This window comes from Clarias gariepinus, chromosome 2 (assembly GCF_024256425.1).
Source record: "Clarias gariepinus isolate MV-2021 ecotype Netherlands chromosome 2, CGAR_prim_01v2, whole genome shotgun sequence".
In the NCBI taxonomy this organism is placed as follows: Eukaryota; Metazoa; Chordata; class Actinopteri; order Siluriformes; family Clariidae; genus Clarias; species Clarias gariepinus.
The window spans coordinates 35,338,718-35,360,000 of NC_071101.1; the positions used below are offsets into that span (position 1 = coordinate 35,338,718).

General features: G+C 45.7%; 1 protein-coding gene across 6 annotated transcripts in view; it reads right to left on the reverse strand.

The window, feature by feature from the left end:
- Positions 1-21,283, reverse strand: part of ccdc146 (coiled-coil domain containing 146) — a 56,875-nt gene that overhangs the window by 8,292 nt on the left and 27,300 nt on the right. For 4 of the 6 annotated variants that reach the window (XR_008355591.1, XM_053475991.1, XM_053475973.1 and 1 more), the window contains exons 10-16: positions 18,463-18,649; positions 17,184-17,276; positions 16,919-17,089; positions 15,690-15,778; positions 13,514-13,678; positions 2,357-2,581; positions 1,875-2,103 (exon numbers count right to left, since the gene is read on the reverse strand). Coding sequence is in view for 5 of the 6 variants with exons in the window: in XM_053475991.1 (XP_053331966.1) it covers positions 1,875-2,103; positions 2,357-2,581; positions 13,514-13,678; positions 15,690-15,778; positions 16,919-17,089; positions 17,184-17,276; positions 18,463-18,649 (1,159 nt within the window). In the remaining variant the exon portion in view is untranslated. The remainder of the gene's footprint in view (positions 1-1,874; positions 2,104-2,356; positions 2,582-13,513; positions 13,679-15,689; positions 15,779-16,918; positions 17,090-17,183; positions 17,277-18,462; positions 18,650-21,283) is intronic. The other 2 variants (XM_053475981.1, XM_053476000.1) reach the window with 2 other exon arrangements.

Sequence of the window (21,283 nt, forward strand, 5' to 3'; positions counted from 1 at the left end):
TACATTCATTAAATGTATATTTACATCAACTACTGCACAAAGCTTTATCAGTAATCCCCCAGAGTTATCAGCTATCATGATCACCATCTGACCTCACAGAACTCTATCAGGGAAATGGATATTTGGAGTCAACATTCTGTTATACTTTAGATAATGTAGCTTCAGTTAAAAGAAAAACAAATTGAGATCAAAATAACTACCCTAATTGGTAGTATGTCAAAAAGCATGGAAGGATGATGTCCTGAACTATATATAAAAAAAAAGCTCTTAGTGCTGCTAGATCAACGTATCTCTCCACATTTAGGGAAGATAAGGAAGTAAGAATAACGTTCATAAAATGTATCAGTCAGGATTTAGGCCTCATCATAGCACAGCAACAGCGCTGGTTAAAGTGGTAAATGACCTCCTACTGGCCTCTGATCTAGGTTGTGTTGCCTTGCTTGTGTTACTTGACCTTAGTGCAGCTTTTCACACCACTAGTCATATTATTCCTCATGATAGATTAGAAAATGTTGTAGAATTTAAGGGACCGGGCATCGTCTGACTCATATGACTATTTGATATGTTGATTTAAAAGGCAAAGATATCTTTAGGCAAAGATATTAAAATTTTTAGGAAATTTGCACACAAAACCAGTCGACTGTATACCACTTACCTTTTCTAAGTCCTAAACTATCAGTTTAAAAAAAGACGTGAGACGGTCCATTTTTTCTTTTCTTTTCCTCCCACATCATGTGACATGTGAAACCCTAATCTCTGGTTTCTCAGCCCTCATGGGCAACAATTTTCACAATTATGTGGAATATGTGCATTTAAGACCCTTAACAAGGATTATATATATTTTTTTATTATTATTTAATATTTTTCTTTAAAACAATTGAGTGGAATGTTGTCTTCTGGCTGTTCCCTAAACAGGGAAAACAGGAGCCAGCAAGGGCCTGCAGAGCATCATAAACAAGGTGGTATTGTGGGCTAGGACAGATAAAGCCGTCTCCCAGCCCTTTCCCAACCCCAGGCAAAGCACTCCGTGTCTCCTGCTTAAATAAATGTCTGGTGACATAATTAAAACCTTCTAAGACTAAACGATTACTGATATAGTGATCTGGGATAAGAGAGAGAGAGAGAGAGAGAGAGAGAGAGAGAGAGAGAGAGAGAGAGTGCTGAATCATAGTCCACTAGCTACTGTACGTAAGAGAGGAAGCTCAGCTGACCAATTTCTCTCCCTGTGTAGAGAATGTGAATGACTTTGAGAAGTTGGAATTGGGAGATCTTGAAGGAGACAGAATTGCCAACACTACAGTAGCCCTACTAACCTGGACAGCCCCAAAGAGAACAGATGGAACAGCTACATTTGGTCAAAAAGTTGTGGGTACATCCCACCCAATTAACAGAGCAGGCTGTAGAGTGGGACGCAATTTACAGATTTGTTCGGACCCTCCTTAAAGAATTGTCAAATGCAGCTTTAAGAAATCCCGCTTCCATTAAGGACCTGATTGAAGCCAGACTGACAACCATATTTACAACCATCTCTCCATTGTTTCCCAGACATGCCCAGGTGCTATTTGGTCCTGACTAGCAAATCTGTCAAGACTCAGATAGCATGGTAAAATTGCTTTTTTCCAACCTGCTGCCTGAATACGCCATTAGTTGCATACTTGGACATGTCTGGTGTGGAGCAGTGACATAATTTTGACTTGTTGGATGGTACATTGAGAATCGTAATTGATATATAAACCTTGGAATATAAACCTTTTAGTACTAAAAAACACAAAAGTTTGGTTACTGACATAAATGTTTTGATTTAGACTGCATCAATTTAGGACACTTTTCTAAAGACATTGATATATGGGGGAAAAAAATGAGCATTTGAGTACCTGTAGCTGTAGTAAGGCACACTCATCCTCCAGCGGTCTCTTGAAAGGCACCTGTTTTTTACTCAAGCTGATTTGCCTCTGCTCCTCATTAATAAGCATCTTAAGAGAGCAGATCTCTTCTTCTAGGGCCTGTAACTGTAACGTCCCCTCACAGATGAGATTCTCCTGCACATTTAGCTTTGCATAGAAGACACACATTTCCTCCTCTCTTTCTAGGAGTTGCACACCCCTATCAACCACACACAAGTAAGTACAAACTCAAGAGATGAATAAGCAAAAAATCTGAACATTCACAGACAAACATCTGGATCAGTAAACAACCTAAGACTATACAACTTACAGTAAGTATGTTGCACCATAGGGAAGTTTTTACATAAATAGCTTGTATTTATATGATTGTTATAGGCCTCATTCTCAAAGTAATGATTTTTGTAATTTTTTACAATGGTTTATTGGTAATTCTATTGCTATCACAGACCCACCGATCATTGCGGCTCTGGACAGAGGTTTTGTGGTTCTTGCACATTTGCAGCAGGTCTTGTTCCTGGGTATTGATCACTTGTCCAAGTTTAATAATCTTTAGTCTCTGTTCTTCACTCTTGTGTTGCATCTCGTGAAGCATCCAGGTCACCTTGGATATGTCATTCCTCAAGCTATCTCTGATTGTGTGGTTGTGTACATGCTTTAGACGAGACCTTTGCAGCAGCCTTTAAAAAAAAACCCACAGCAGTGGAGCAGTGGTAACTATGTTAAGATTGTTGAGACATTATGTATGTGGTAATGAATGGTGGGAGCACTGACAATTCTGAGTTCTAAGTAGATAGTTAAGGTCCATTTAAAGGACTTGACCGATTTTCTGTCGGAGCACAGCGAGCGATTGGGTTCTGAGGTGAACCAAACTAACACCAGTAATGGACATTTAATCTGCAAATATCTCGTCTCTATTTACTTCTTTATTCTTAGAGTAGCTAACGTTAAAAATTAATTAACGTTAATATACTAAAAACTAATATATATATATAGTACATAAATATATCATAAAATATATTATAAAAAATATCTAATAAAATATAAGAAGTGTTATTTATGTCACGGGGCGCTAGAGGGCGTGATGGATCCAAGCGCAGAGTTAGACCTGTGATTAGTGGTAGTGCTTGTGTAGCAGACTGAGCCGGCCGAGTGCCGGTTTAGTTCTGTGCTGTGGCGTGAGCAGAGTCTCGCTGGAATGCGGAAGCGCGCGTGAGCGCTCTGTGTGCAGCGTGGACCTGTGAGGAATGCGAAAGCGCCGCGAGTCGGCGAGAGCGTCTGGTGTGTCCTGTGCAGGAATGCGGAAGTGCAAAGAGCCGGTGAGGAAACTTGGTGTGCAGCGCGATTCGCGCAGTGTTGCAGAGACGTGGAGAACCGGCGAGCGAATGGAGACGCCGCACAGGTTGGTGGCTGGTCCTGCTAAGCTTTTTCGTGGTCGAAGGCGAGCGAGGTTCAGAGCCAGAGAGACAAGAGAAAGTCCGTGATCCAAATTCGTAGTCGGTGAGCGTGGAATCCAAAACATGAGACAATGGCGAGGTCGGGAACAAACAAAGCGTGGTCGGTAGCAAGGAGTCAAGGCATGAAATAAACGCTGGAGAATTGGGCTATGGAAGGCACACAATAATCTGGCGACATGGTGGTGTCATGGCATGGTTTAAATAGGTATGATGGGTGATGACTGATAGTGAACAGGTGTGTGGAGAGCGGAGAGTGAGGCGGTAAGAGATAAGAGGTGGTTGGAGAAATGGAATGGAAGTTCTCAGGTGATCATGACGGGGCTGTGGCTTGACGTGTCGTGACAGTACCCTCCCCCCTATGAACGCCTCCAGGCGTTCTTGCGGGTGCCTCGGGGTGTAGTCTGTGGAAATTGGTGATTAGAGAACGATCTAGAATGAATCTAGCGGGTACCCAGCTTCTTTCCTCGGGGCCGTAACCCTCCCAGTCTACCAAGTACTGGAGGCCACGTCCGCGGCGGCGAGACTTGAGAAGCCTGCGGACCGTAAAGGCTTCGTCCCCATCAATTAGTCGGGGGGGTGGGGGAGGCTGGGGGGGTGTGGATAGCGGGCAAGGGACCAGGCGGCGAATCTGGGACACATGGAAGGTGGGGTTAATTCGACGCATGGAGAGGGGTAGAGAGAGTCGGACAGAGCATGGGTTAATGATGCGGTTGATTGTGAAGGGGCCGACAAACCTTGGAGAGAGCTTTCTTGAAGTGGTCTTGAGGGGAAGATCACGTGTGGACAGCATGACCCTTTGACCGATGCGATACCGGGGCGCTGACGACCTGTGACGGTTAGCCTGACGCTGGAACATGCTTACAGTGCGTAGCAGCTGGTTGCGGGCACGTTGCCATGTCTTTTTGCAGCGACGGACGAATGTTAGTGCTGATGGGACAGCTACCTCCTCTTCTTGGGCCGGAAAGAGGGGTGGTTGATAACCCAGACAGCAGTGGAAAGGGGACATGCCTGTGGAAGAAGTAGGGAGTGTGTTGTGGGCATACTCCACCCAGGGGAGGAAGCGGCTCCAGGAGGATGGGTCCCGGGAGGACATGCACCTTAGCGATTTCTCTAGTTCCTGGTTCATCCGTTCTGTTTGGCCATTAGTTTGGGGTTGAAAACCGGATGAGAGACTGGGGGTGGCACCTATGAGGTTGCAAAAAGCCTTCCAGAACTGGGCGGAGAACTGGGGACCCCTGTCAGAGACAATGTCGATGGGGAGTCCGTGGAGTCGAAAGACGTGGTTAACCAGGAGTTCAGCCGTTTCTTTGGCGGACGGAAGCTTGGGTAGTGGAATAAAATGAGCTGCCTTAGAAAAACGATCCACGATAGTTAGGATGCAGGTGTTATTCTGTGACGGTGGTAGTCCCGTGACAAAATCAATGGATATGTGGGACCAGGGACGGTGGGGAACGGGGAGAGGTCTAAGTAGACCCTCGGGGGGTCGGTTAGAACTCTTATTCCTGGAACAGCTGTCACAGGACGCCACAAAGCTCTTGACGTCTTCCTTGATGGTGGGCCACCAGAAGCGTTGGTGTAGGAGGAAGAGGGTGCGTGTCACCCCGGGGTGGCACGCCAATCTGGAACTATGGGCCCAGTCCAAGACCTGGGGGCGCACAGAAGTGGGAACAAAGAGTTTGTTGGGGGGAACAGTGCTTGGGCCTGGTTCTCGTTCAAGGGTATGTTGGACGAGGTGCTCCACCTCAAGTCGGGTCGCTGCCACGAGGCAATGAGGGGGAAGGATTGTCTCCGGCATAGTCATGTCCTGGGGAGTGGAAAACTGTCGGGAGAGGGCATCGGGCTTGACGTTCTTGGAACCCGGGCGATACGACAACGTAAACTGGAAGCGGGAGAAGAACAGCGACCATCGCGCCTGGCGTGAATTCAGTCTCTTCGCCGTCTTTAAATATTCAAGGTTCCGATGGTCGGTCCAGACAAGGAAGGGGTGTTTTGCTCCCTCCAACCAATGTCTCCACTCCTCGAGGGCCAGTTTGACCGCCAAAAGCTCACGATCCCCAATGCCATAGTTCCGTTCAGGTGGTGTAAGGCGGCGGGAGAAAAAGCAGCAGGGATGAAGCTTGTTATCCTCCAAAGCTCTCTGTGACAGGACAGCCCCTACGCCTGTCTCGGATGCGTCTACCTCCACAACAAACTGGAGGGAAGGGTCTGGAAAAATGAGAACTGGGGCCGTGGTGAAGCGCCGCTTAAGTTCCTTGAAGGCCTTATCGGCCAGTGAGTTCCATCGGAACGGAGTTTTTGATGAGGTGAGTGCAGTAAGTGGGGTCGCCACTGAGCTATAGCTTCGAATGAAGCGACGATAAAAGTTAGCGAACCCCAAGAACCGTTGGAGTTCGCGTCTTGAGGATGGTGATGGCCAGTCGGTGACCGCCTTGACTTTGGTGGGGTCCATCTGGATGCCTGCCGGGGAGATGGAGTAACCCAGAAAGGAGGTGGAGGTACAATGGAACTTACATTTCTCTGCTTTGACGTACAGCTTATTTTCTAACAGCCGTTGCAGGACCTGGCGTACGTGACATTTGTGTTCCTTTGTAGAGCGTGAAAAAATGAGGATATCATCCAGATATGCAAAGACAAAAACGTTAAGGAAATCCCTAAGAACGTCATTAATGAGGGCCTGGAACACTGCTGGTGCATTGGTCAAACCAAATGGAACAACAAGATATTCGTAATGCCCCGTGGGTGTGTTGAAGGCAGTCTTGCACTCATCGCCTTCCCGTATCCTGACAAGGTGATAGGCGTTCCGTAAATCTAGTTTGGTGAAGACACGGGCATCCTGGAGGAGTTCGAACGCGGATGACATCAGTGGGAGAGGGTAGCGGTTCTTTATCGTGACCTCATTTAAACCTCTATAATCGATACAGGGCCTGAGGGACTTGTCCTTCTTTTCAACGAAGAAGAACCCCGCCCCCGCCGGTGAGGATGATGGGCGGATAATCCCTGCTATAAGCGATTCATTAATGTAATGTTCCATGGCCTCTCTTTCTGGCCGAGAAAGGGAGTAGAGTCGCCCCTTGGGTGGGGCGGTGCCGGGAAGAAGGTCAATCGCACAGTCGTAGGGGCGGTGAGGTGGTAAGGATACGGCCCGTGATTTGCTGAATACTTGTCGCAGGTCGTGGTACTCAGACGGGACCCTAGTTAAATCAGGGATCTCCTCTCGTGACGAAGGCGTGGTCCGGCCCGTGAAAGCGGAGTGTAAACATGAGGAGAGACAGGTAGGGCTCCAATCAAGGATGCTCCTTCTTATCCAATCAATGTGGGGGTTATGTAACCTTAGCCAAGGGAGCCCGAGCACAATGGGTGCATGAGCGTTCTGAATGATTAGAAATTTAATGGTTTCAATGTGATTGCCTGAGAACTGTAGGGTAATGGGGACAGTGCAATGAGTAATGGGAGTTAGACTACTACCATCAAGGGCCTGGACAGTGAAAGGTTGGTGTAGGGATGAGAGAGGAATTCGAAACTCAGAGACAATGGAGGAGGAAATTAAGTTCTGGTCCGCCCCGGAGTCCACTAGAGCATAAGTGGCATAGGATCGGTCACCATGGGTCAAGGTCACTGAAAAACATGATCGCTGGTCCGGGGACGAACGGGAAGCTGCCCCCTCCTGCATCCCCAGAATTACGGGGGGGCCTGACCTTTTAGTGGGCAAAATCGTACAGCGTGACCGGTCTGGCCGCAATAGAAGCAGGCGCCGTCGTCTCGGCGGCGCTGGCGTTCCTTGGGTGAGATGCGGGCGCGGCCTATCTGCATGGGTTCGGGGGGTGCCTCGGGGGTGATCAAGGCCGGTGCAGGGGTGCATGGTGTGTGACAGGGCTGCCGCTCAGATCGGCGAACCCGCTTGCGGGCGTCAATGCGTGTTGCTAGATCAATGAGTCCCTGCAGATCCGAGGGGAGTTCACGAGCCGCGAGCTCGTCTTTAACTGAATCTGAAAGCCCATGGAGGAAGCAGTCAAAAAGGGCTTTTTCGTCCCAGTCACAAGAGGGAGCATTGGGACAGAAAAGAGCGACATGTGGCTGGATTCCCGTCATAGGTAGGCGGAGCAGGGAGGCGTGGCTCATGGACAGGAGAGACCACCGGGGGTGGGGGTGGCTGAGTGGGTGTAGGAGGTGGCTGATTCTGAATTTGAGCAGAAAGAGCTTGCAAGGTTTCGGTGATAGTTTGAAGCGTATTAGAGATCTGTATGATTTCCTGCTGATGTGTTCCCAAGAGGGTTCCTTGGCTCTCTAATGCCCCCCTGAGGCGGGCAGCCTCTGCTGGATCCATTCCTTTTTGGCCAGATTATTCTGTCACGGGGCGCTAGAGGGCGTGATGGATCCAAGCGCAGAGTTAGACCTGTGATTAGTGGTAGTGCTTGTGTAGCAGACTGAGCCGGCCGAGTGCCGGTTTAGTTCTGTGCTGTGGCGTGAGCAGAGTCTCGCTGGAATGCGGAAGCGCGCGTGAGCGCTCTGTGTGCAGCGTGGACCTGTGAGGAATGCGAAAGCGCCGCGAGTCGGCGAGAGCGTCTGGTGTGTCCTGTGCAGGAATGCGGAAGTGCAAAGAGCCGGTGAGGAAACTTGGTGTGCAGCGCGATTCGCGCAGTGTTGCAGAGACGTGGAGAACCGGCGAGCGAATGGAGACGCCGCACAGGTTGGTGGCTGGTCCTGCTAAGCTTTTTCGTGGTCGAAGGCGAGCGAGGTTCAGAGCCAGAGAGACAAGAGAAAGTCCGTGATCCAAATTCGTAGTCGGTGAGCGTGGAATCCAAAACATGAGACAATGGCGAGGTCGGGAACAAACAAAGCGTGGTCGGTAGCAAGGAGTCAAGGCATGAAATAAACGCTGGAGAATTGGGCTATGGAAGGCACACAATAATCTGGCGACATGGTGGTGTCATGGCATGGTTTAAATAGGTATGATGGGTGATGACTGATAGTGAACAGGTGTGTGGAGAGCGGAGAGTGAGGCGGTAAGAGATAAGAGGTGGTTGGAGAAATGGAATGGAAGTTCTCAGGTGATCATGACGGGGCTGTGGCTTGACGTGTCGTGACAGTACCCTCCCCCCTATGAACGCCTCCAGGCGTTCTTGCGGGTGCCTCGGGGTGTAGTCTGTGGAAATTGGTGATTAGAGAACGATCTAGAATGAATCTAGCGGGTACCCAGCTTCTTTCCTCGGGGCCGTAACCCTCCCAGTCTACCAAGTACTGGAGGCCACGTCCGCGGCGGCGAGACTTGAGAAGCCTGCGGACCGTAAAGGCTTCGTCCCCATCAATTAGTCGGGGGGGTGGGGGAGGCTGGGGGGGTGTGGATAGCGGGCAAGGGACCAGGCGGCGAATCTGGGACACATGGAAGGTGGGGTTAATTCGACGCATGGAGAGGGGTAGAGAGAGTCGGACAGAGCATGGGTTAATGATGCGGTTGATTGTGAAGGGGCCGACAAACCTTGGAGAGAGCTTTCTTGAAGTGGTCTTGAGGGGAAGATCACGTGTGGACAGCATGACCCTTTGACCGATGCGATACCGGGGCGCTGACGACCTGTGACGGTTAGCCTGACGCTGGAACATGCTTACAGTGCGTAGCAGCTGGTTGCGGGCACGTTGCCATGTCTTTTTGCAGCGACGGACGAATGTTAGTGCTGATGGGACAGCTACCTCCTCTTCTTGGGCCGGAAAGAGGGGTGGTTGATAACCCAGACAGCAGTGGAAAGGGGACATGCCTGTGGAAGAAGTAGGGAGTGTGTTGTGGGCATACTCCACCCAGGGGAGGAAGCGGCTCCAGGAGGATGGGTCCCGGGAGGACATGCACCCTAGCGATTTCTCTAGTTCCTGGTTCATCCGTTCTGTTTGGCCATTAGTTTGGGGTTGAAAACCGGATGAGAGACTGGGGGTGGCACCTATGAGGTTGCAAAAAGCCTTCCAGAACTGGGCGGAGAACTGGGGACCCCTGTCAGAGACAATGTCGATGGGGAGTCCGTGGAGTCGAAAGACGTGGTTAACCAGGAGTTCAGCCGTTTCTTTGGCGGACGGAAGCTTGGGTAGTGGAATAAAATGAGCTGCCTTAGAAAAACGATCCACGATAGTTAGGATGCAGGTGTTATTCTGTGACGGTGGTAGTCCCGTGACAAAATCAATGGATATGTGGGACCAGGGACGGTGGGGAACGGGGAGAGGTCTAAGTAGACCCTCGGGGGGTCGGTTAGAACTCTTATTCCTGGAACAGCTGTCACAGGACGCCACAAAGCTCTTGACGTCTTCCTTGATGGTGGGCCACCAGAAGCGTTGGTGTAGGAGGAAGAGGGTGCGTGTCACCCCGGGGTGGCACGCCAATCTGGAACTATGGGCCCAGTCCAAGACCTGGGGGCGCACAGAAGTGGGAACAAAGAGTTTGTTGGGGGGAACAGTGCTTGGGCCTGGTTCTCGTTCAAGGGTATGTTGGACGAGGTGCTCCACCTCAAGTCGGGTCGCTGCCACGAGGCAATGAGGGGGAAGGATTGTCTCCGGCATAGTCATGTCCTGGGGAGTGGAAAACTGTCGGGAGAGGGCATCGGGCTTGACGTTCTTGGAACCCGGGCGATACGACAACGTAAACTGGAAGCGGGAGAAGAACAGCGACCATCGCGCCTGGCGTGAATTCAGTCTCTTCGCCGTCTTTAAATATTCAAGGTTCCGATGGTCGGTCCAGACAAGGAAGGGGTGTTTTGCTCCCTCCAACCAATGTCTCCACTCCTCGAGGGCCAGTTTGACCGCCAAAAGCTCACGATCCCCAATGCCATAGTTCCGTTCAGGTGGTGTAAGGCGGCGGGAGAAAAAGCAGCAGGGATGAAGCTTGTTATCCTCCAAAGCTCTCTGTGACAGGACAGCCCCTACGCCTGTCTCGGATGCGTCTACCTCCACAACAAACTGGAGGGAAGGGTCTGGAAAAATGAGAACTGGGGCCGTGGTGAAGCGCCGCTTAAGTTCCTTGAAGGCCTTATCGGCCAGTGAGTTCCATCGGAACGGAGTTTTTGATGAGGTGAGTGCAGTAAGTGGGGTCGCCACTGAGCTATAGCTTCGAATGAAGCGACGATAAAAGTTAGCGAACCCCAAGAACCGTTGGAGTTCGCGTCTTGAGGATGGTGATGGCCAGTCGGTGACCGCCTTGACTTTGGTGGGGTCCATCTGGATGCCTGCCGGGGAGATGGAGTAACCCAGAAAGGAGGTGGAGGTACAATGGAACTTACATTTCTCTGCTTTGACGTACAGCTTATTTTCTAACAGCCGTTGCAGGACCTGGCGTACGTGACATTTGTGTTCCTTTGTAGAGCGTGAAAAAATGAGGATATCATCCAGATATGCAAAGACAAAAACGTTAAGGAAATCCCTAAGAACGTCATTAATGAGGGCCTGGAACACTGCTGGTGCATTGGTCAAACCAAATGGAACAACAAGATATTCGTAATGCCCCGTGGGTGTGTTGAAGGCAGTCTTGCACTCATCGCCTTCCCGTATCCTGACAAGGTGATAGGCGTTCCGTAAATCTAGTTTGGTGAAGACACGGGCATCCTGGAGGAGTTCGAACGCGGATGACATCAGTGGGAGAGGGTAGCGGTTCTTTATCGTGACCTCATTTAAACCTCTATAATCGATACAGGGCCTGAGGGACTTGTCCTTCTTTTCAACGAAGAAGAACCCCGCCCCCGCCGGTGAGGATGATGGGCGGATAATCCCTGCTATAAGCGATTCATTAATGTAATGTTCCATGGCCTCTCTTTCTGGCCGAGAAAGGGAGTAGAGTCGCCCCTTGGGTGGGGCGGTGCCGGGAAGAAGGTCAATCGCACAGTCGTAGGGGCGGTGAGGTGGTAAGGATACGGCCCGTGATTTGCTGAATACTTGTCGCAGGTCGTGGTACTCAGACGGGACCCTAGTTAAATCAGGGATCTCCTCTCGTGACGAAGGCGTGGTCCGGCCCGTGAAAGCGGAGTGTAAACATGAGGAGAGACAGGTAGGGCTCCAATCAAGGATGCTCCTTCTTATCCAATCAATGTGGGGGTTATGTAACCTTAGCCAAGGGAGCCCGAGCACAATGGGTGCATGAGCGTTCTGAATGATTAGAAATTTAATGGTTTCAATGTGATTGCCTGAGAACTGTAGGGTAATGGGGACAGTGCAATGAGTAATGGGAGTTAGACTACTACCATCAAGGGCCTGGACAGTGAAAGGTTGGTGTAGGGATGAGAGAGGAATTCGAAACTCAGAGACAATGGAGGAGGAAATTAAGTTCTGGTCCGCCCCGGAGTCCACTAGAGCATAAGTGGCATAGGATCGGTCACCATGGGTCAAGGTCACTGAAAAACATGATCGCTGGTCCGGGGACGAACGGGAAGCTGCCCCCTCCTGCATCCCCAGAATTACGGGGGGGCCTGACCTTTTAGTGGGCAAAATCGTACAGCGTGACCGGTCTGGCCGCAATAGAAGCAGGCGCCGTCGTCTCGGCGGCGCTGGCGTTCCTTGGGTGAGATGCGGGCGCGGCCTATCTGCATGGGTTCGGGGGGTGCCTCGGGGGTGATCAAGGCCGGTGCAGGGGTGCATGGTGTGTGACAGGGCTGCCGCTCAGATCGGCGAACCCGCTTGCGGGCGTCAATGCGTGTTGCTAGATCAATGAGTCCCTGCAGATCCGAGGGGAGTTCACGAGCCGCGAGCTCGTCTTTAACTGAATCTGAAAGCCCATGGAGGAAGCAGTCAAAAAGGGCTTTTTCGTCCCAGTCACAAGAGGGAGCATTGGGACAGAAAAGAGCGACATGTGGCTGGATTCCCGTCATAGGTAGGCGGAGCAGGGAGGCGTGGCTCATGGACAGGAGAGACCACCGGGGGTGGGGGTGGCTGAGTGGGTGTAGGAGGTGGCTGATTCTGAATTTGAGCAGAAAGAGCTTGCAAGGTTTCGGTGATAGTTTGAAGCGTATTAGAGATCTGTATGATTTCCTGCTGATGTGTTCCCAAGAGGGTTCCTTGGCTCTCTAATGCCCCCCTGAGGCGGGCAGCCTCTGCTGGATCCATTCCTTTTTGGCCAGATTATTCTGTCACGGGGCGCTAGAGGGCGTGATGGATCCAAGCGCAGAGTTAGACCTGTGATTAGTGGTAGTGCTTGTGTAGCAGACTGAGCCGGCCGAGTGCCGGTTAAGTTCTGTGCTGTGGCGTGAGCAGAGTCTCGCTGGAATGCGGAAGCGCGCGTGAGCGCTCTGTGTGCAGCGTGGACCTGTGAGGAATGCGAAAGCGCCGCGAGTCGGCGAGAGCGTCTGGTGTGTCCTGTGCAGGAATGCGGAAGTGCAAAGAGCCGGTGAGGAAACTTGGTGTGCAGCGCGATTCGCGCAGTGTTGCAGAGACGTGGAGAACCGGCGAGCGAATGGAGACGCCGCACAGGTTGGTGGCTGGTCCTGCTAAGCTTTTTCGTGGTCGAAGGCGAGCGAGGTTCAGAGCCAGAGAGACAAGAGAAAGTCCGTGATCCAAATTCGTAGTCGTTATAGAAAATCCAAGGGTCGATAACAAAAGTCTGTGAGCGTGGAATCCAAAACATGAGACAATGGCGAGGTCGGGAACAAACAAAGCGTGGTCGGTAGCAAGGAGTCAAGGCATGAAATAAACGCTGGAGAATTGGGCTATGGAAGGCACACAATAATCTGGCGACATGGTGGTGTCATGGCATGGTTTAAATAGGTATGATGGGTGATGACTGATAGTGAACAGGTGTGTGGAGAGCGGAGAGTGAGGCGGTAAGAGATAAGAGGTGGTTGGAGAAATGGAATGGAAGTTCTCAGGTGATCATGACGGGCTGTGGCTTGACGTGTCGTGACAATTTAAAGGTTTCCAGAACTATTCTCAAAATATTACCCAAAAACAGTTCCAGAACATTAAAAACTAGACAGTTTACCATTCTTGGAATCAAAACCCACTAAGAACAATCTGCTAACCTACTGTAAATTTGTTAGCTAGGTGGATGTTCACTGACAAGATTATTTTAACAAAATAAAAAACACATATAAAAAGTATACACAATTAACTAGTTGTGTTTAAATTTGTTAAACCATTTTAGATCCAGACCACTGTAGATTAGTTATTTAAAATGCTGCATACAGTATGTCTCCAGACCTGTCTTTCTTAATTTTTTCGCTGTGCAGAATCTCAATCTCATTCTCCAGAATTGTAAACTTCTCCTTCATCTTGGTGATGCGCTGGGTTGCAATCTGTAGTAGGTTTACACATTTGTTTCGTTCCTCTTTGGTGGTATCATACAGCTTGGCAAAAACACAGTGTCTGGCCAAAGCAAAAACAAATTGCAATTACCATCACTCTCTAAATTTTGAGACAAACACATGCACGATGCGCTTTTCACATGTGTGACTTTTGACAGTGAAATTAGCACCTATGCGTATTAGGGTGGATAGACAAGTGGGTATACACAGTGCTGACTGAAAAACTGACTGTGTGTGAGCTGCATTTTGTGTAATCATTTTGTCCATTTTTGTGAATTGTGCCAAATATGTCAGTTAGTTTGCAAGTGCTGTGCCTGTCTCCAAACTTGGGAAAAAGACTCATGCACGTCTGAAAATTTCGCTCAACGTGCTCTCAACTTTAAGTTAAATCTTGTCAGGGAGGAGGAAATTAAGAAAGACAGGAGCACCAAACTTAAAATGCCCATGCCTCTTTGATTTACTATGTCTCCTTTCTCTGACTCCCTGTTTGGCAGTAGAATCGTCAGCATGTCGGAAAAGTATATGATAACAACTAATTTGGTTTGCCAAAAAGGTGTACCTGGTAATGTGAATGGAGAAAACATGGAAAAAAGCGAAAGTCACTGCTGATAAAAAATTAACTTTTTGGAAGGTGTGCTTCCTGTAACATTTGGAATAAAACAAACAAGGCATTTGTTGATAATCATAAAAAGATTATCATACCAACTGTCAAATATGGTGGTGGTAGTGTTAATGTCTGGGACTACTTTGCAGCTACAGGTCCTAAATGACTTGCTATAATTGATTGAATCATGAAATGTTTTTTTCTCAGAAAATCCTGAAGAAGAATGTTCTGTCACCAGTTCATGACCCCAAACTGAAGCACACTTGGGTTTTGCAGTGGCCTAGTCAAAGTCTGGTCTTAAATCCGTTGGTTTAAAAACTGCATCTCGCATTTACTTAGGTTATCTGTGTGTAATATAAAAATTTGGTTAATAACCTGAATCATTTAAGAGTGAAAAATAAGCAATAAAATAAAAAATCAGGAAGGTGCATATACTTTGTCAAGCAGCTCTGCATGGGAAAGCAGTTCAAGATCCCTCTAAGCATCAGTACTACTTGTGATTGTCTCTAGAGAAGAGTTTATCAGATATTTATTGGGCAGGGGCAAATAATTTTTGTAGGTCAAAATTCAAAATAAAACATTAAACAGAAATTAAATATGTGTATGCTCATAAGACTTAATACATATGTTCTGGAGTTTCCTGTACTTATACAGTAATAATGGTAAGAATATCTATTAATAATAATAAGAAGGAAATACTTTGTCCCCAGAGACATTTGGCTTTGCAACACCTATCTACTGTACAAGGGCATGGAAATGTGGTCTTTCGAGTTCTTGGCTTAAGGGTCTTCTGCTATATACAGTACGTCACGGTGCTACCTGCATAACTTAGACTCATGTCATTTGTTAGCTACTGTAGGGTTAGTAATACTGCTCTTAGAATTACATAGTATGTCATTATGCATGGACTTAATGGCACTTTTATGCTTTGCACATTTTTATGCTGTTGTCACTTTGTCTCACATACATGCACATCAACGTTGCACTAAATTTAATCTTAATTTCACCTATTAGTATAAATCATTCATGTTCATTCGTTCTTTTTTTATACTTGTAACCTATATGGTTTATTTATATGCTTCTTGTACTGTATGCTTTATTTATATGCTTCCTGTACTGTATATTTTGTAGTAACTTTTGGTCAGTTCTTTGTGTAATTAAAAGTTACACTGTGTCTTTTGACTATATGTAAGATATACAGTGTGAAATCACATGTCAACCAGTCTTTGTGTTACTGTCTATTGCTGCTGGATATCTGGAATCTAAAAAGTGTGAATATAACAATATACAACAAAAATTGCAACTATTAAAGCACTGGCCAGTACATAAACGCTTTCTCTAATATAAGTTAATGTCTAGCGTGGAAAAAAAAAAATGACGTTATTGTCAATTATCAATATAATTTTTCTGTTTTATATGCATAGCAGAAAGCTTTATGCTCTATTGCCATCACAGGTGACATTTTTACCTTGATTGAAACTCCTGGTATTGTTTTTTGTGCTCCAAAATCTGTAGCTGTTTACCTCGGATGTCCTGTTTAATCTGGTTGCATCTCATCTATAAAGATGTCTTTTGTTAGCATTTTTTTAAACAGGATAATAAACATTATTAAAAAGTAAAGTAAATCAAAGCGGTTATGTGTGTAAAGAATCACTGTTAATAAATCAGGGCTACTGCAGTACGGAAAACACTGTGAACTAATCCTACTAAAGTAACAATAAATTGTTAAATGCCAAATCAGATTTACGGAGGTACATTTTGGTTCTCACAAATGCGCCGAACGTATTTTCTCACAAATGCACCCACCGTATTTTCTCACAAATACACCCACCGTATTTTCTCACAAATGCACCCAACCTATTTTCTCACAAATGCAATAGAGCAACTTCCTTTTCCAAAACAGCAGATGGCGCTATTGGTCAATTTACTCTATTCTCCCGAGACCTCAAACAACGTGTTTATATGGTTTACCCTTATTTTCCAGAGGAATATAGGCGGGGAACAGTTTTAAGTTGTGTCTATTATATATCCAGACTGCCAGAAATATTAACAATCCACTATCTTTAGGATAGAGCCCTGTAGGGAAATACAGTAATATCAAACCATAGTTACATTTTAATTAACTATTGAAGACTGAAAGAATTGCCATCATGTTTGGCTTTTTATATCCATAACGGACGTATGCGACATGATGCATCAAAATCTTTTATAATTAGTGAACATATCTACATTTAAATAATCTTTAACAAAGTTATAAGGGGGTTAAGTTATATGTCTGGCAGTCTGGATATATAATAGACACAACTTAAAACTGTTCCCCACTCATATTTCTCTGGGACATAAGGGTAAACCATATAAACACGTTGTTTGAGGTCTCGGGAGAATAGAGTAAATTGACCGATAGCGCCATCTACTGTTTTGGAAAAGGAAGTTGCTCCATTGCATTTGTGAGAAAATAGGTTGGGTGCATTTGTGAGAAAATACGGTGGGTGCATTTGTGAGAAAGTCACATTTTTTTCTTTGCAAATCAGATTGTGTTTGTTTGCAAAAACGCTGCATTTGTGAGAAAGTCGTTTTTTTCTTTGCAAAGCAGATTTTGTTTGTTAAATTTTGGCACATAATTAACTCCATAGTTATTGTTCTAAAACTTTTTCCTTGTACTGTACATCCAGCTAAAAGCATAATAACACACTGTACCTGAGCTTTGAGCAGCTCTCGGCTCTTCTGGTCTCTCTCGTCTGCTTTAATTCGGGTCAGGGCATGAAGGTGGTGTAACTCATCATGATGGTGATTACACTGCCTTATCAGAGCCAGTTTCTGCTCTGTGCACTGCTCAAACACATTGGCCTCATCACCCATAACTGACTGCTGTTCAGACAAGTCAAACAGAAATGGATGCACACATACAGTACATACATTTAAAACTTTGTATACTCTAAGGGTCTGTGAGCCGAAAGATTACCTGATGGGCTACTTTTAGTTTCAGGTTGTCTACTTCTGATTGCAGATCATGGATTTTCTGTAGCAAGTCATCATCCTTAGGCATTATATCCCTCTGGAAGGAAACAGTTATGTTCAGCAGTGGCATATTTAGAAACTAGGGACAGACCAGTGTTATAATGTTATTATGTAAGATGAGGAAATAAAATTAATTTCAGTAGTTCAGTTTATCCAAATTTCAACTAAATAAAATGCTGCATCTTTAAAATGAAGAAAGAAGCTATTAAGTGTGGGCCACATTGGTGCAGCAGGTTCAATGCCTGTGTCCAAATCTGAGCTTTGGTAACTGAGCTTTTGTTTCCTTGCAACTATGTCTGTGTGTACTGTATGTATACATTTGCAGAAATGCAAAACTGAAAGCCACTCTTTTTATTCAAGTAGGTAAAATAGCCAAATATTAATATTGTTACTGTGATTAAGCCTATGATTAGGGGCCGCTGTAGGAGCAGCATTATTTAGTATGGTAAAATATGTTAGAAATGTTATTTAATGTACTACTAAATTTAAGCCTCTTTTCTGTTTTAATCATTTTGTGAATAGGAAAAACAATATTTCAATTAAATGCTATCTGGCTCTTAATTTAACATTTATTTTATTTGGGTTTTAAAAGATCTATAGTTTAGATTCAGTTAAAAACTTTGGTCCCAAATAGCCCTTCTCAGAGAATAATGGTAACTGTAAAGACATAAAGAGCACTCACGTACAGTAATGTAAATAATCTGAAAATATTGCACAGTAATCATGGCCCCCGCCTAATCTAATCACATATTAAAAACTTAGGTAACCAAACCCTAAAACCCTAAAAGCCCTGGTGTATACTATATTGGGATATGCAGTATATAATTGCCAAATGGCATGTGATTTACAAAGAATGAAGTTGCTCATGAAATGTCAATTTCACAGAATTAAACTTCCTGTTCTATAACTGTACGTGTACGTCTTTTACCTACATCCGTCTCTTACTTCCCTTTAATTGCTTACGCTTTTCTGATCTTTTCAGATCGGATTTTTTATACACCTACAAATATGTAAGATTATACTTATATTACTTATTTACAACACTGAGTTAATATGTGTGTGATTGAAAATATTTGGATAATGCCTTAATGTTATTAAAATTTGCTGACAGTTGCTGAATCTTTTTCAATGAATTTTTGTAAGTGCAGTTAAACAGTCATACTGTAAACTAAGTTATCATACTCAAAGCACTCAAGGGTGTAGAAGAAGCAGTGTGGACTGACCTGGGTCTTCGTTCTGTTGTAGAGCTCCTCAGTGTGAAGCAAAGCATCTTTAGACAATTTGTGCTGTAGTTGTGCGTTTTTTAATCTACGCTGAAGCCGGTCCTTTTCTCGCACCTTCTTAACAAGGCTGTCATGAAGGGTCATTTTCTCCTCCCTGGTGTGGTTCAGGTCGATTTCCAGCAGGCCTCTGAGTGTAAGAGAAATAATCATAAATTGTAAATACAATCAGAATTATCTTTTCTTTTATTGGACCTTTTTATTTCTCATGTTGTGTAATAAAACACACTTCCTGGCCAAAAAAAGTTACACAAACTATAATATTTTGTTAGACTGCTTTGATTATGGCACACATTTTCTGCAAGATATTAATAATAAGAGAATCAGACCGTCTTCTTCAGCACATTTCAAAGATTCTTAATTGGATACTCAATATCTTTTACAATTTGAGCTGATAAATTTTGGTATTGTCATTTTTAAAATATGTCAGTGCTGAAAAAAAAAAACATTGATGAAAAAACCTGGTCAGCTAACTCTGATTGAGGGAATGACTGAGTGTTGAAGTCCCCCAGCAGAACTATGGAATTCTCAATTGGGGCCCGACACAGGACTCAAGAAGGCTAAATACTCTGAACTGCTGTTCAGTGCATAAGCACCGAAAACAGTCAGCGTTTTCTTCCCCATGACCCTCAGGCATAGGGAGGCAACCAATTCATCTAAACTTGGGTAAACTCCAACATCGTGGTGCTCAGCTGGGGACTTGTGAATATCCCCACACCCGCCAGACACCTCATAAACTGGGCAACTCTAAAGAAGAACAAAGTCCTACCCTTATCTTTAAGTAGGGATCTATTGAAGCCCTCAGCATTCATTGCCAACCAAATAGCAGTGCACCCGTCCCCATTGGTTCCTCTCGCAGATAGTGGGTACATGGGATGAGGGAGGATAGGTATTCACATTGCTCTTTTGGGCTGTGCCCATCTGGGCCCCATGGCAGACCCGGCCACCACGCACTCTCTGACGGGCCCTCTGTTCAGGCCTTGCTCCAGACATGGGCCCCAGACTTCCACTGGGCAGGGACACCTTTCTCCTTTCTCTTTTTTCATGGGGTCTAGTTGGAATCATTCTTAGTCTGGCCCTCGCCCGAGACCAATTTGCTTTGAGATGCCCTACCAGGAGCTCATGGCCTCAGACAACACAGCTCCCATAAGGGCAAGCAAACATCTCCACCATGATACAGTAAAGATTCCCGGAGAGGTGTAATAACTTGAAACTGACAAAAGTCAAAAATGTATTAAAAATTTACTGAAAGTTAAATGGATGATAGGGCGCTTGCCATATCATCCAGAGATTGCTGTTTCAATTCCATGGTAATGCTGTAGCCTCTTGCAACTTAGGGCTTAAAGATAGCTGATTGGCTCTCTTATTGGGATGGGAGGCACATAAGGCTCTCACATTAATCACAGCTCTACAGCCAAACATGGGCGTCATTCAAGCAGAAGGAGCAGATAACGCTGTTCTCCGAGTGTGTTATGCCGGCCCTCCCTGTGAAAAGTTCGAAAAGATGGTGTCATGTGGTTCGGAGGAAAAGTGATAGTCTTTAGCTTTCCCTGACTGGCTCTGTAGTAGTAGTCGTAATGTGGGAGCCACCTAGTGACGAATTGGATACGACTTAACAATGGGAGAAAATATGCGGCGAAAAAAAAAGAAACAAAGAAACTGGACAAAAATAATGGTGGCCTTAACTTAATAATTTGTTGCACAATCTTTTCAGGTAATCACTGCAATCAAGTGATTTCTGTAACTGTCAATGAGACAGTGATTAAACTGCATCAGCTGTCTCAGGTTTGAAACGTGCCTTCTCCAGACTGCATGTTCCAGCTCTTTCCACAAATGTTCAATAGGATCAGGGCTCTTAGAGGGCCACATAAGAATAATCTATTGTTTTTTCTTAGCCATTCTTGGGTGTTTAAGCTGTGTGTTTTGTATCATTGTCCTGTTGGAGCACCCATTTGACTTGCTTTCAACAGTGAAGTTCCCCTTGGCCATCTTTCATTACGTCCACTTTGCCCTTTACCTGTGACGGATGGTGTAATCTGACACTGATGTACGTACCTTGACCTTGAAGTTCACCTCTAATCTCTTTTGAAGTTCTTCTGGGCTGTTTGGTTACCATTCATATTTTCTGTCTCTTTAATTTGGCAACAATTTTCCTTTTGCCGCCATATCCAGGGAGGTTGGCTACAGTCCTGTGGACCTTAAACTTCTGAATAATATGTGCAACTGTGGTCAGAGGAACATCAAGCTGCTTGGAGATTGTCTTAGAGCCCTTAACTTTAACGTGTTTGGCTATAATTTTGTTTCTAATCTTCTGAGACAACTCTCTACTTGGTCCTTGTTCCTTGTACACACCATGATATTAATTACCAATTTACCAGTTCTTTTAGGCTTCCTTAAAACCACAATAAAAAAACACTTTGTAATTTTCATTAGTTAATTTTCAGTAATTTTTTTATTTATTATTACTTTTGTCAGGTTCAAGTTTTTTACTGACCACAGTTGAGTTTTTCTTTCTTTAACAGACGGTTACCAACAATTTTGTCCTGATTCTCTCATCACTTTCAGGGTCACAGTGGATCCAAAGCCTATAATGGGACTGTCGAGTATTAGGTGGGAATTCACCCTAGATAGAACTAGTCCATTGCTGTGCATTTTTGGACAGCAGGAAAACAGGAAAGACCAGTCTTTGTGCAATCCCCAAAATGTTTTTTCTCCAATTGTTTCGGCTGTTTTGAACACAATAATATCAGCGAGACAATGTTTG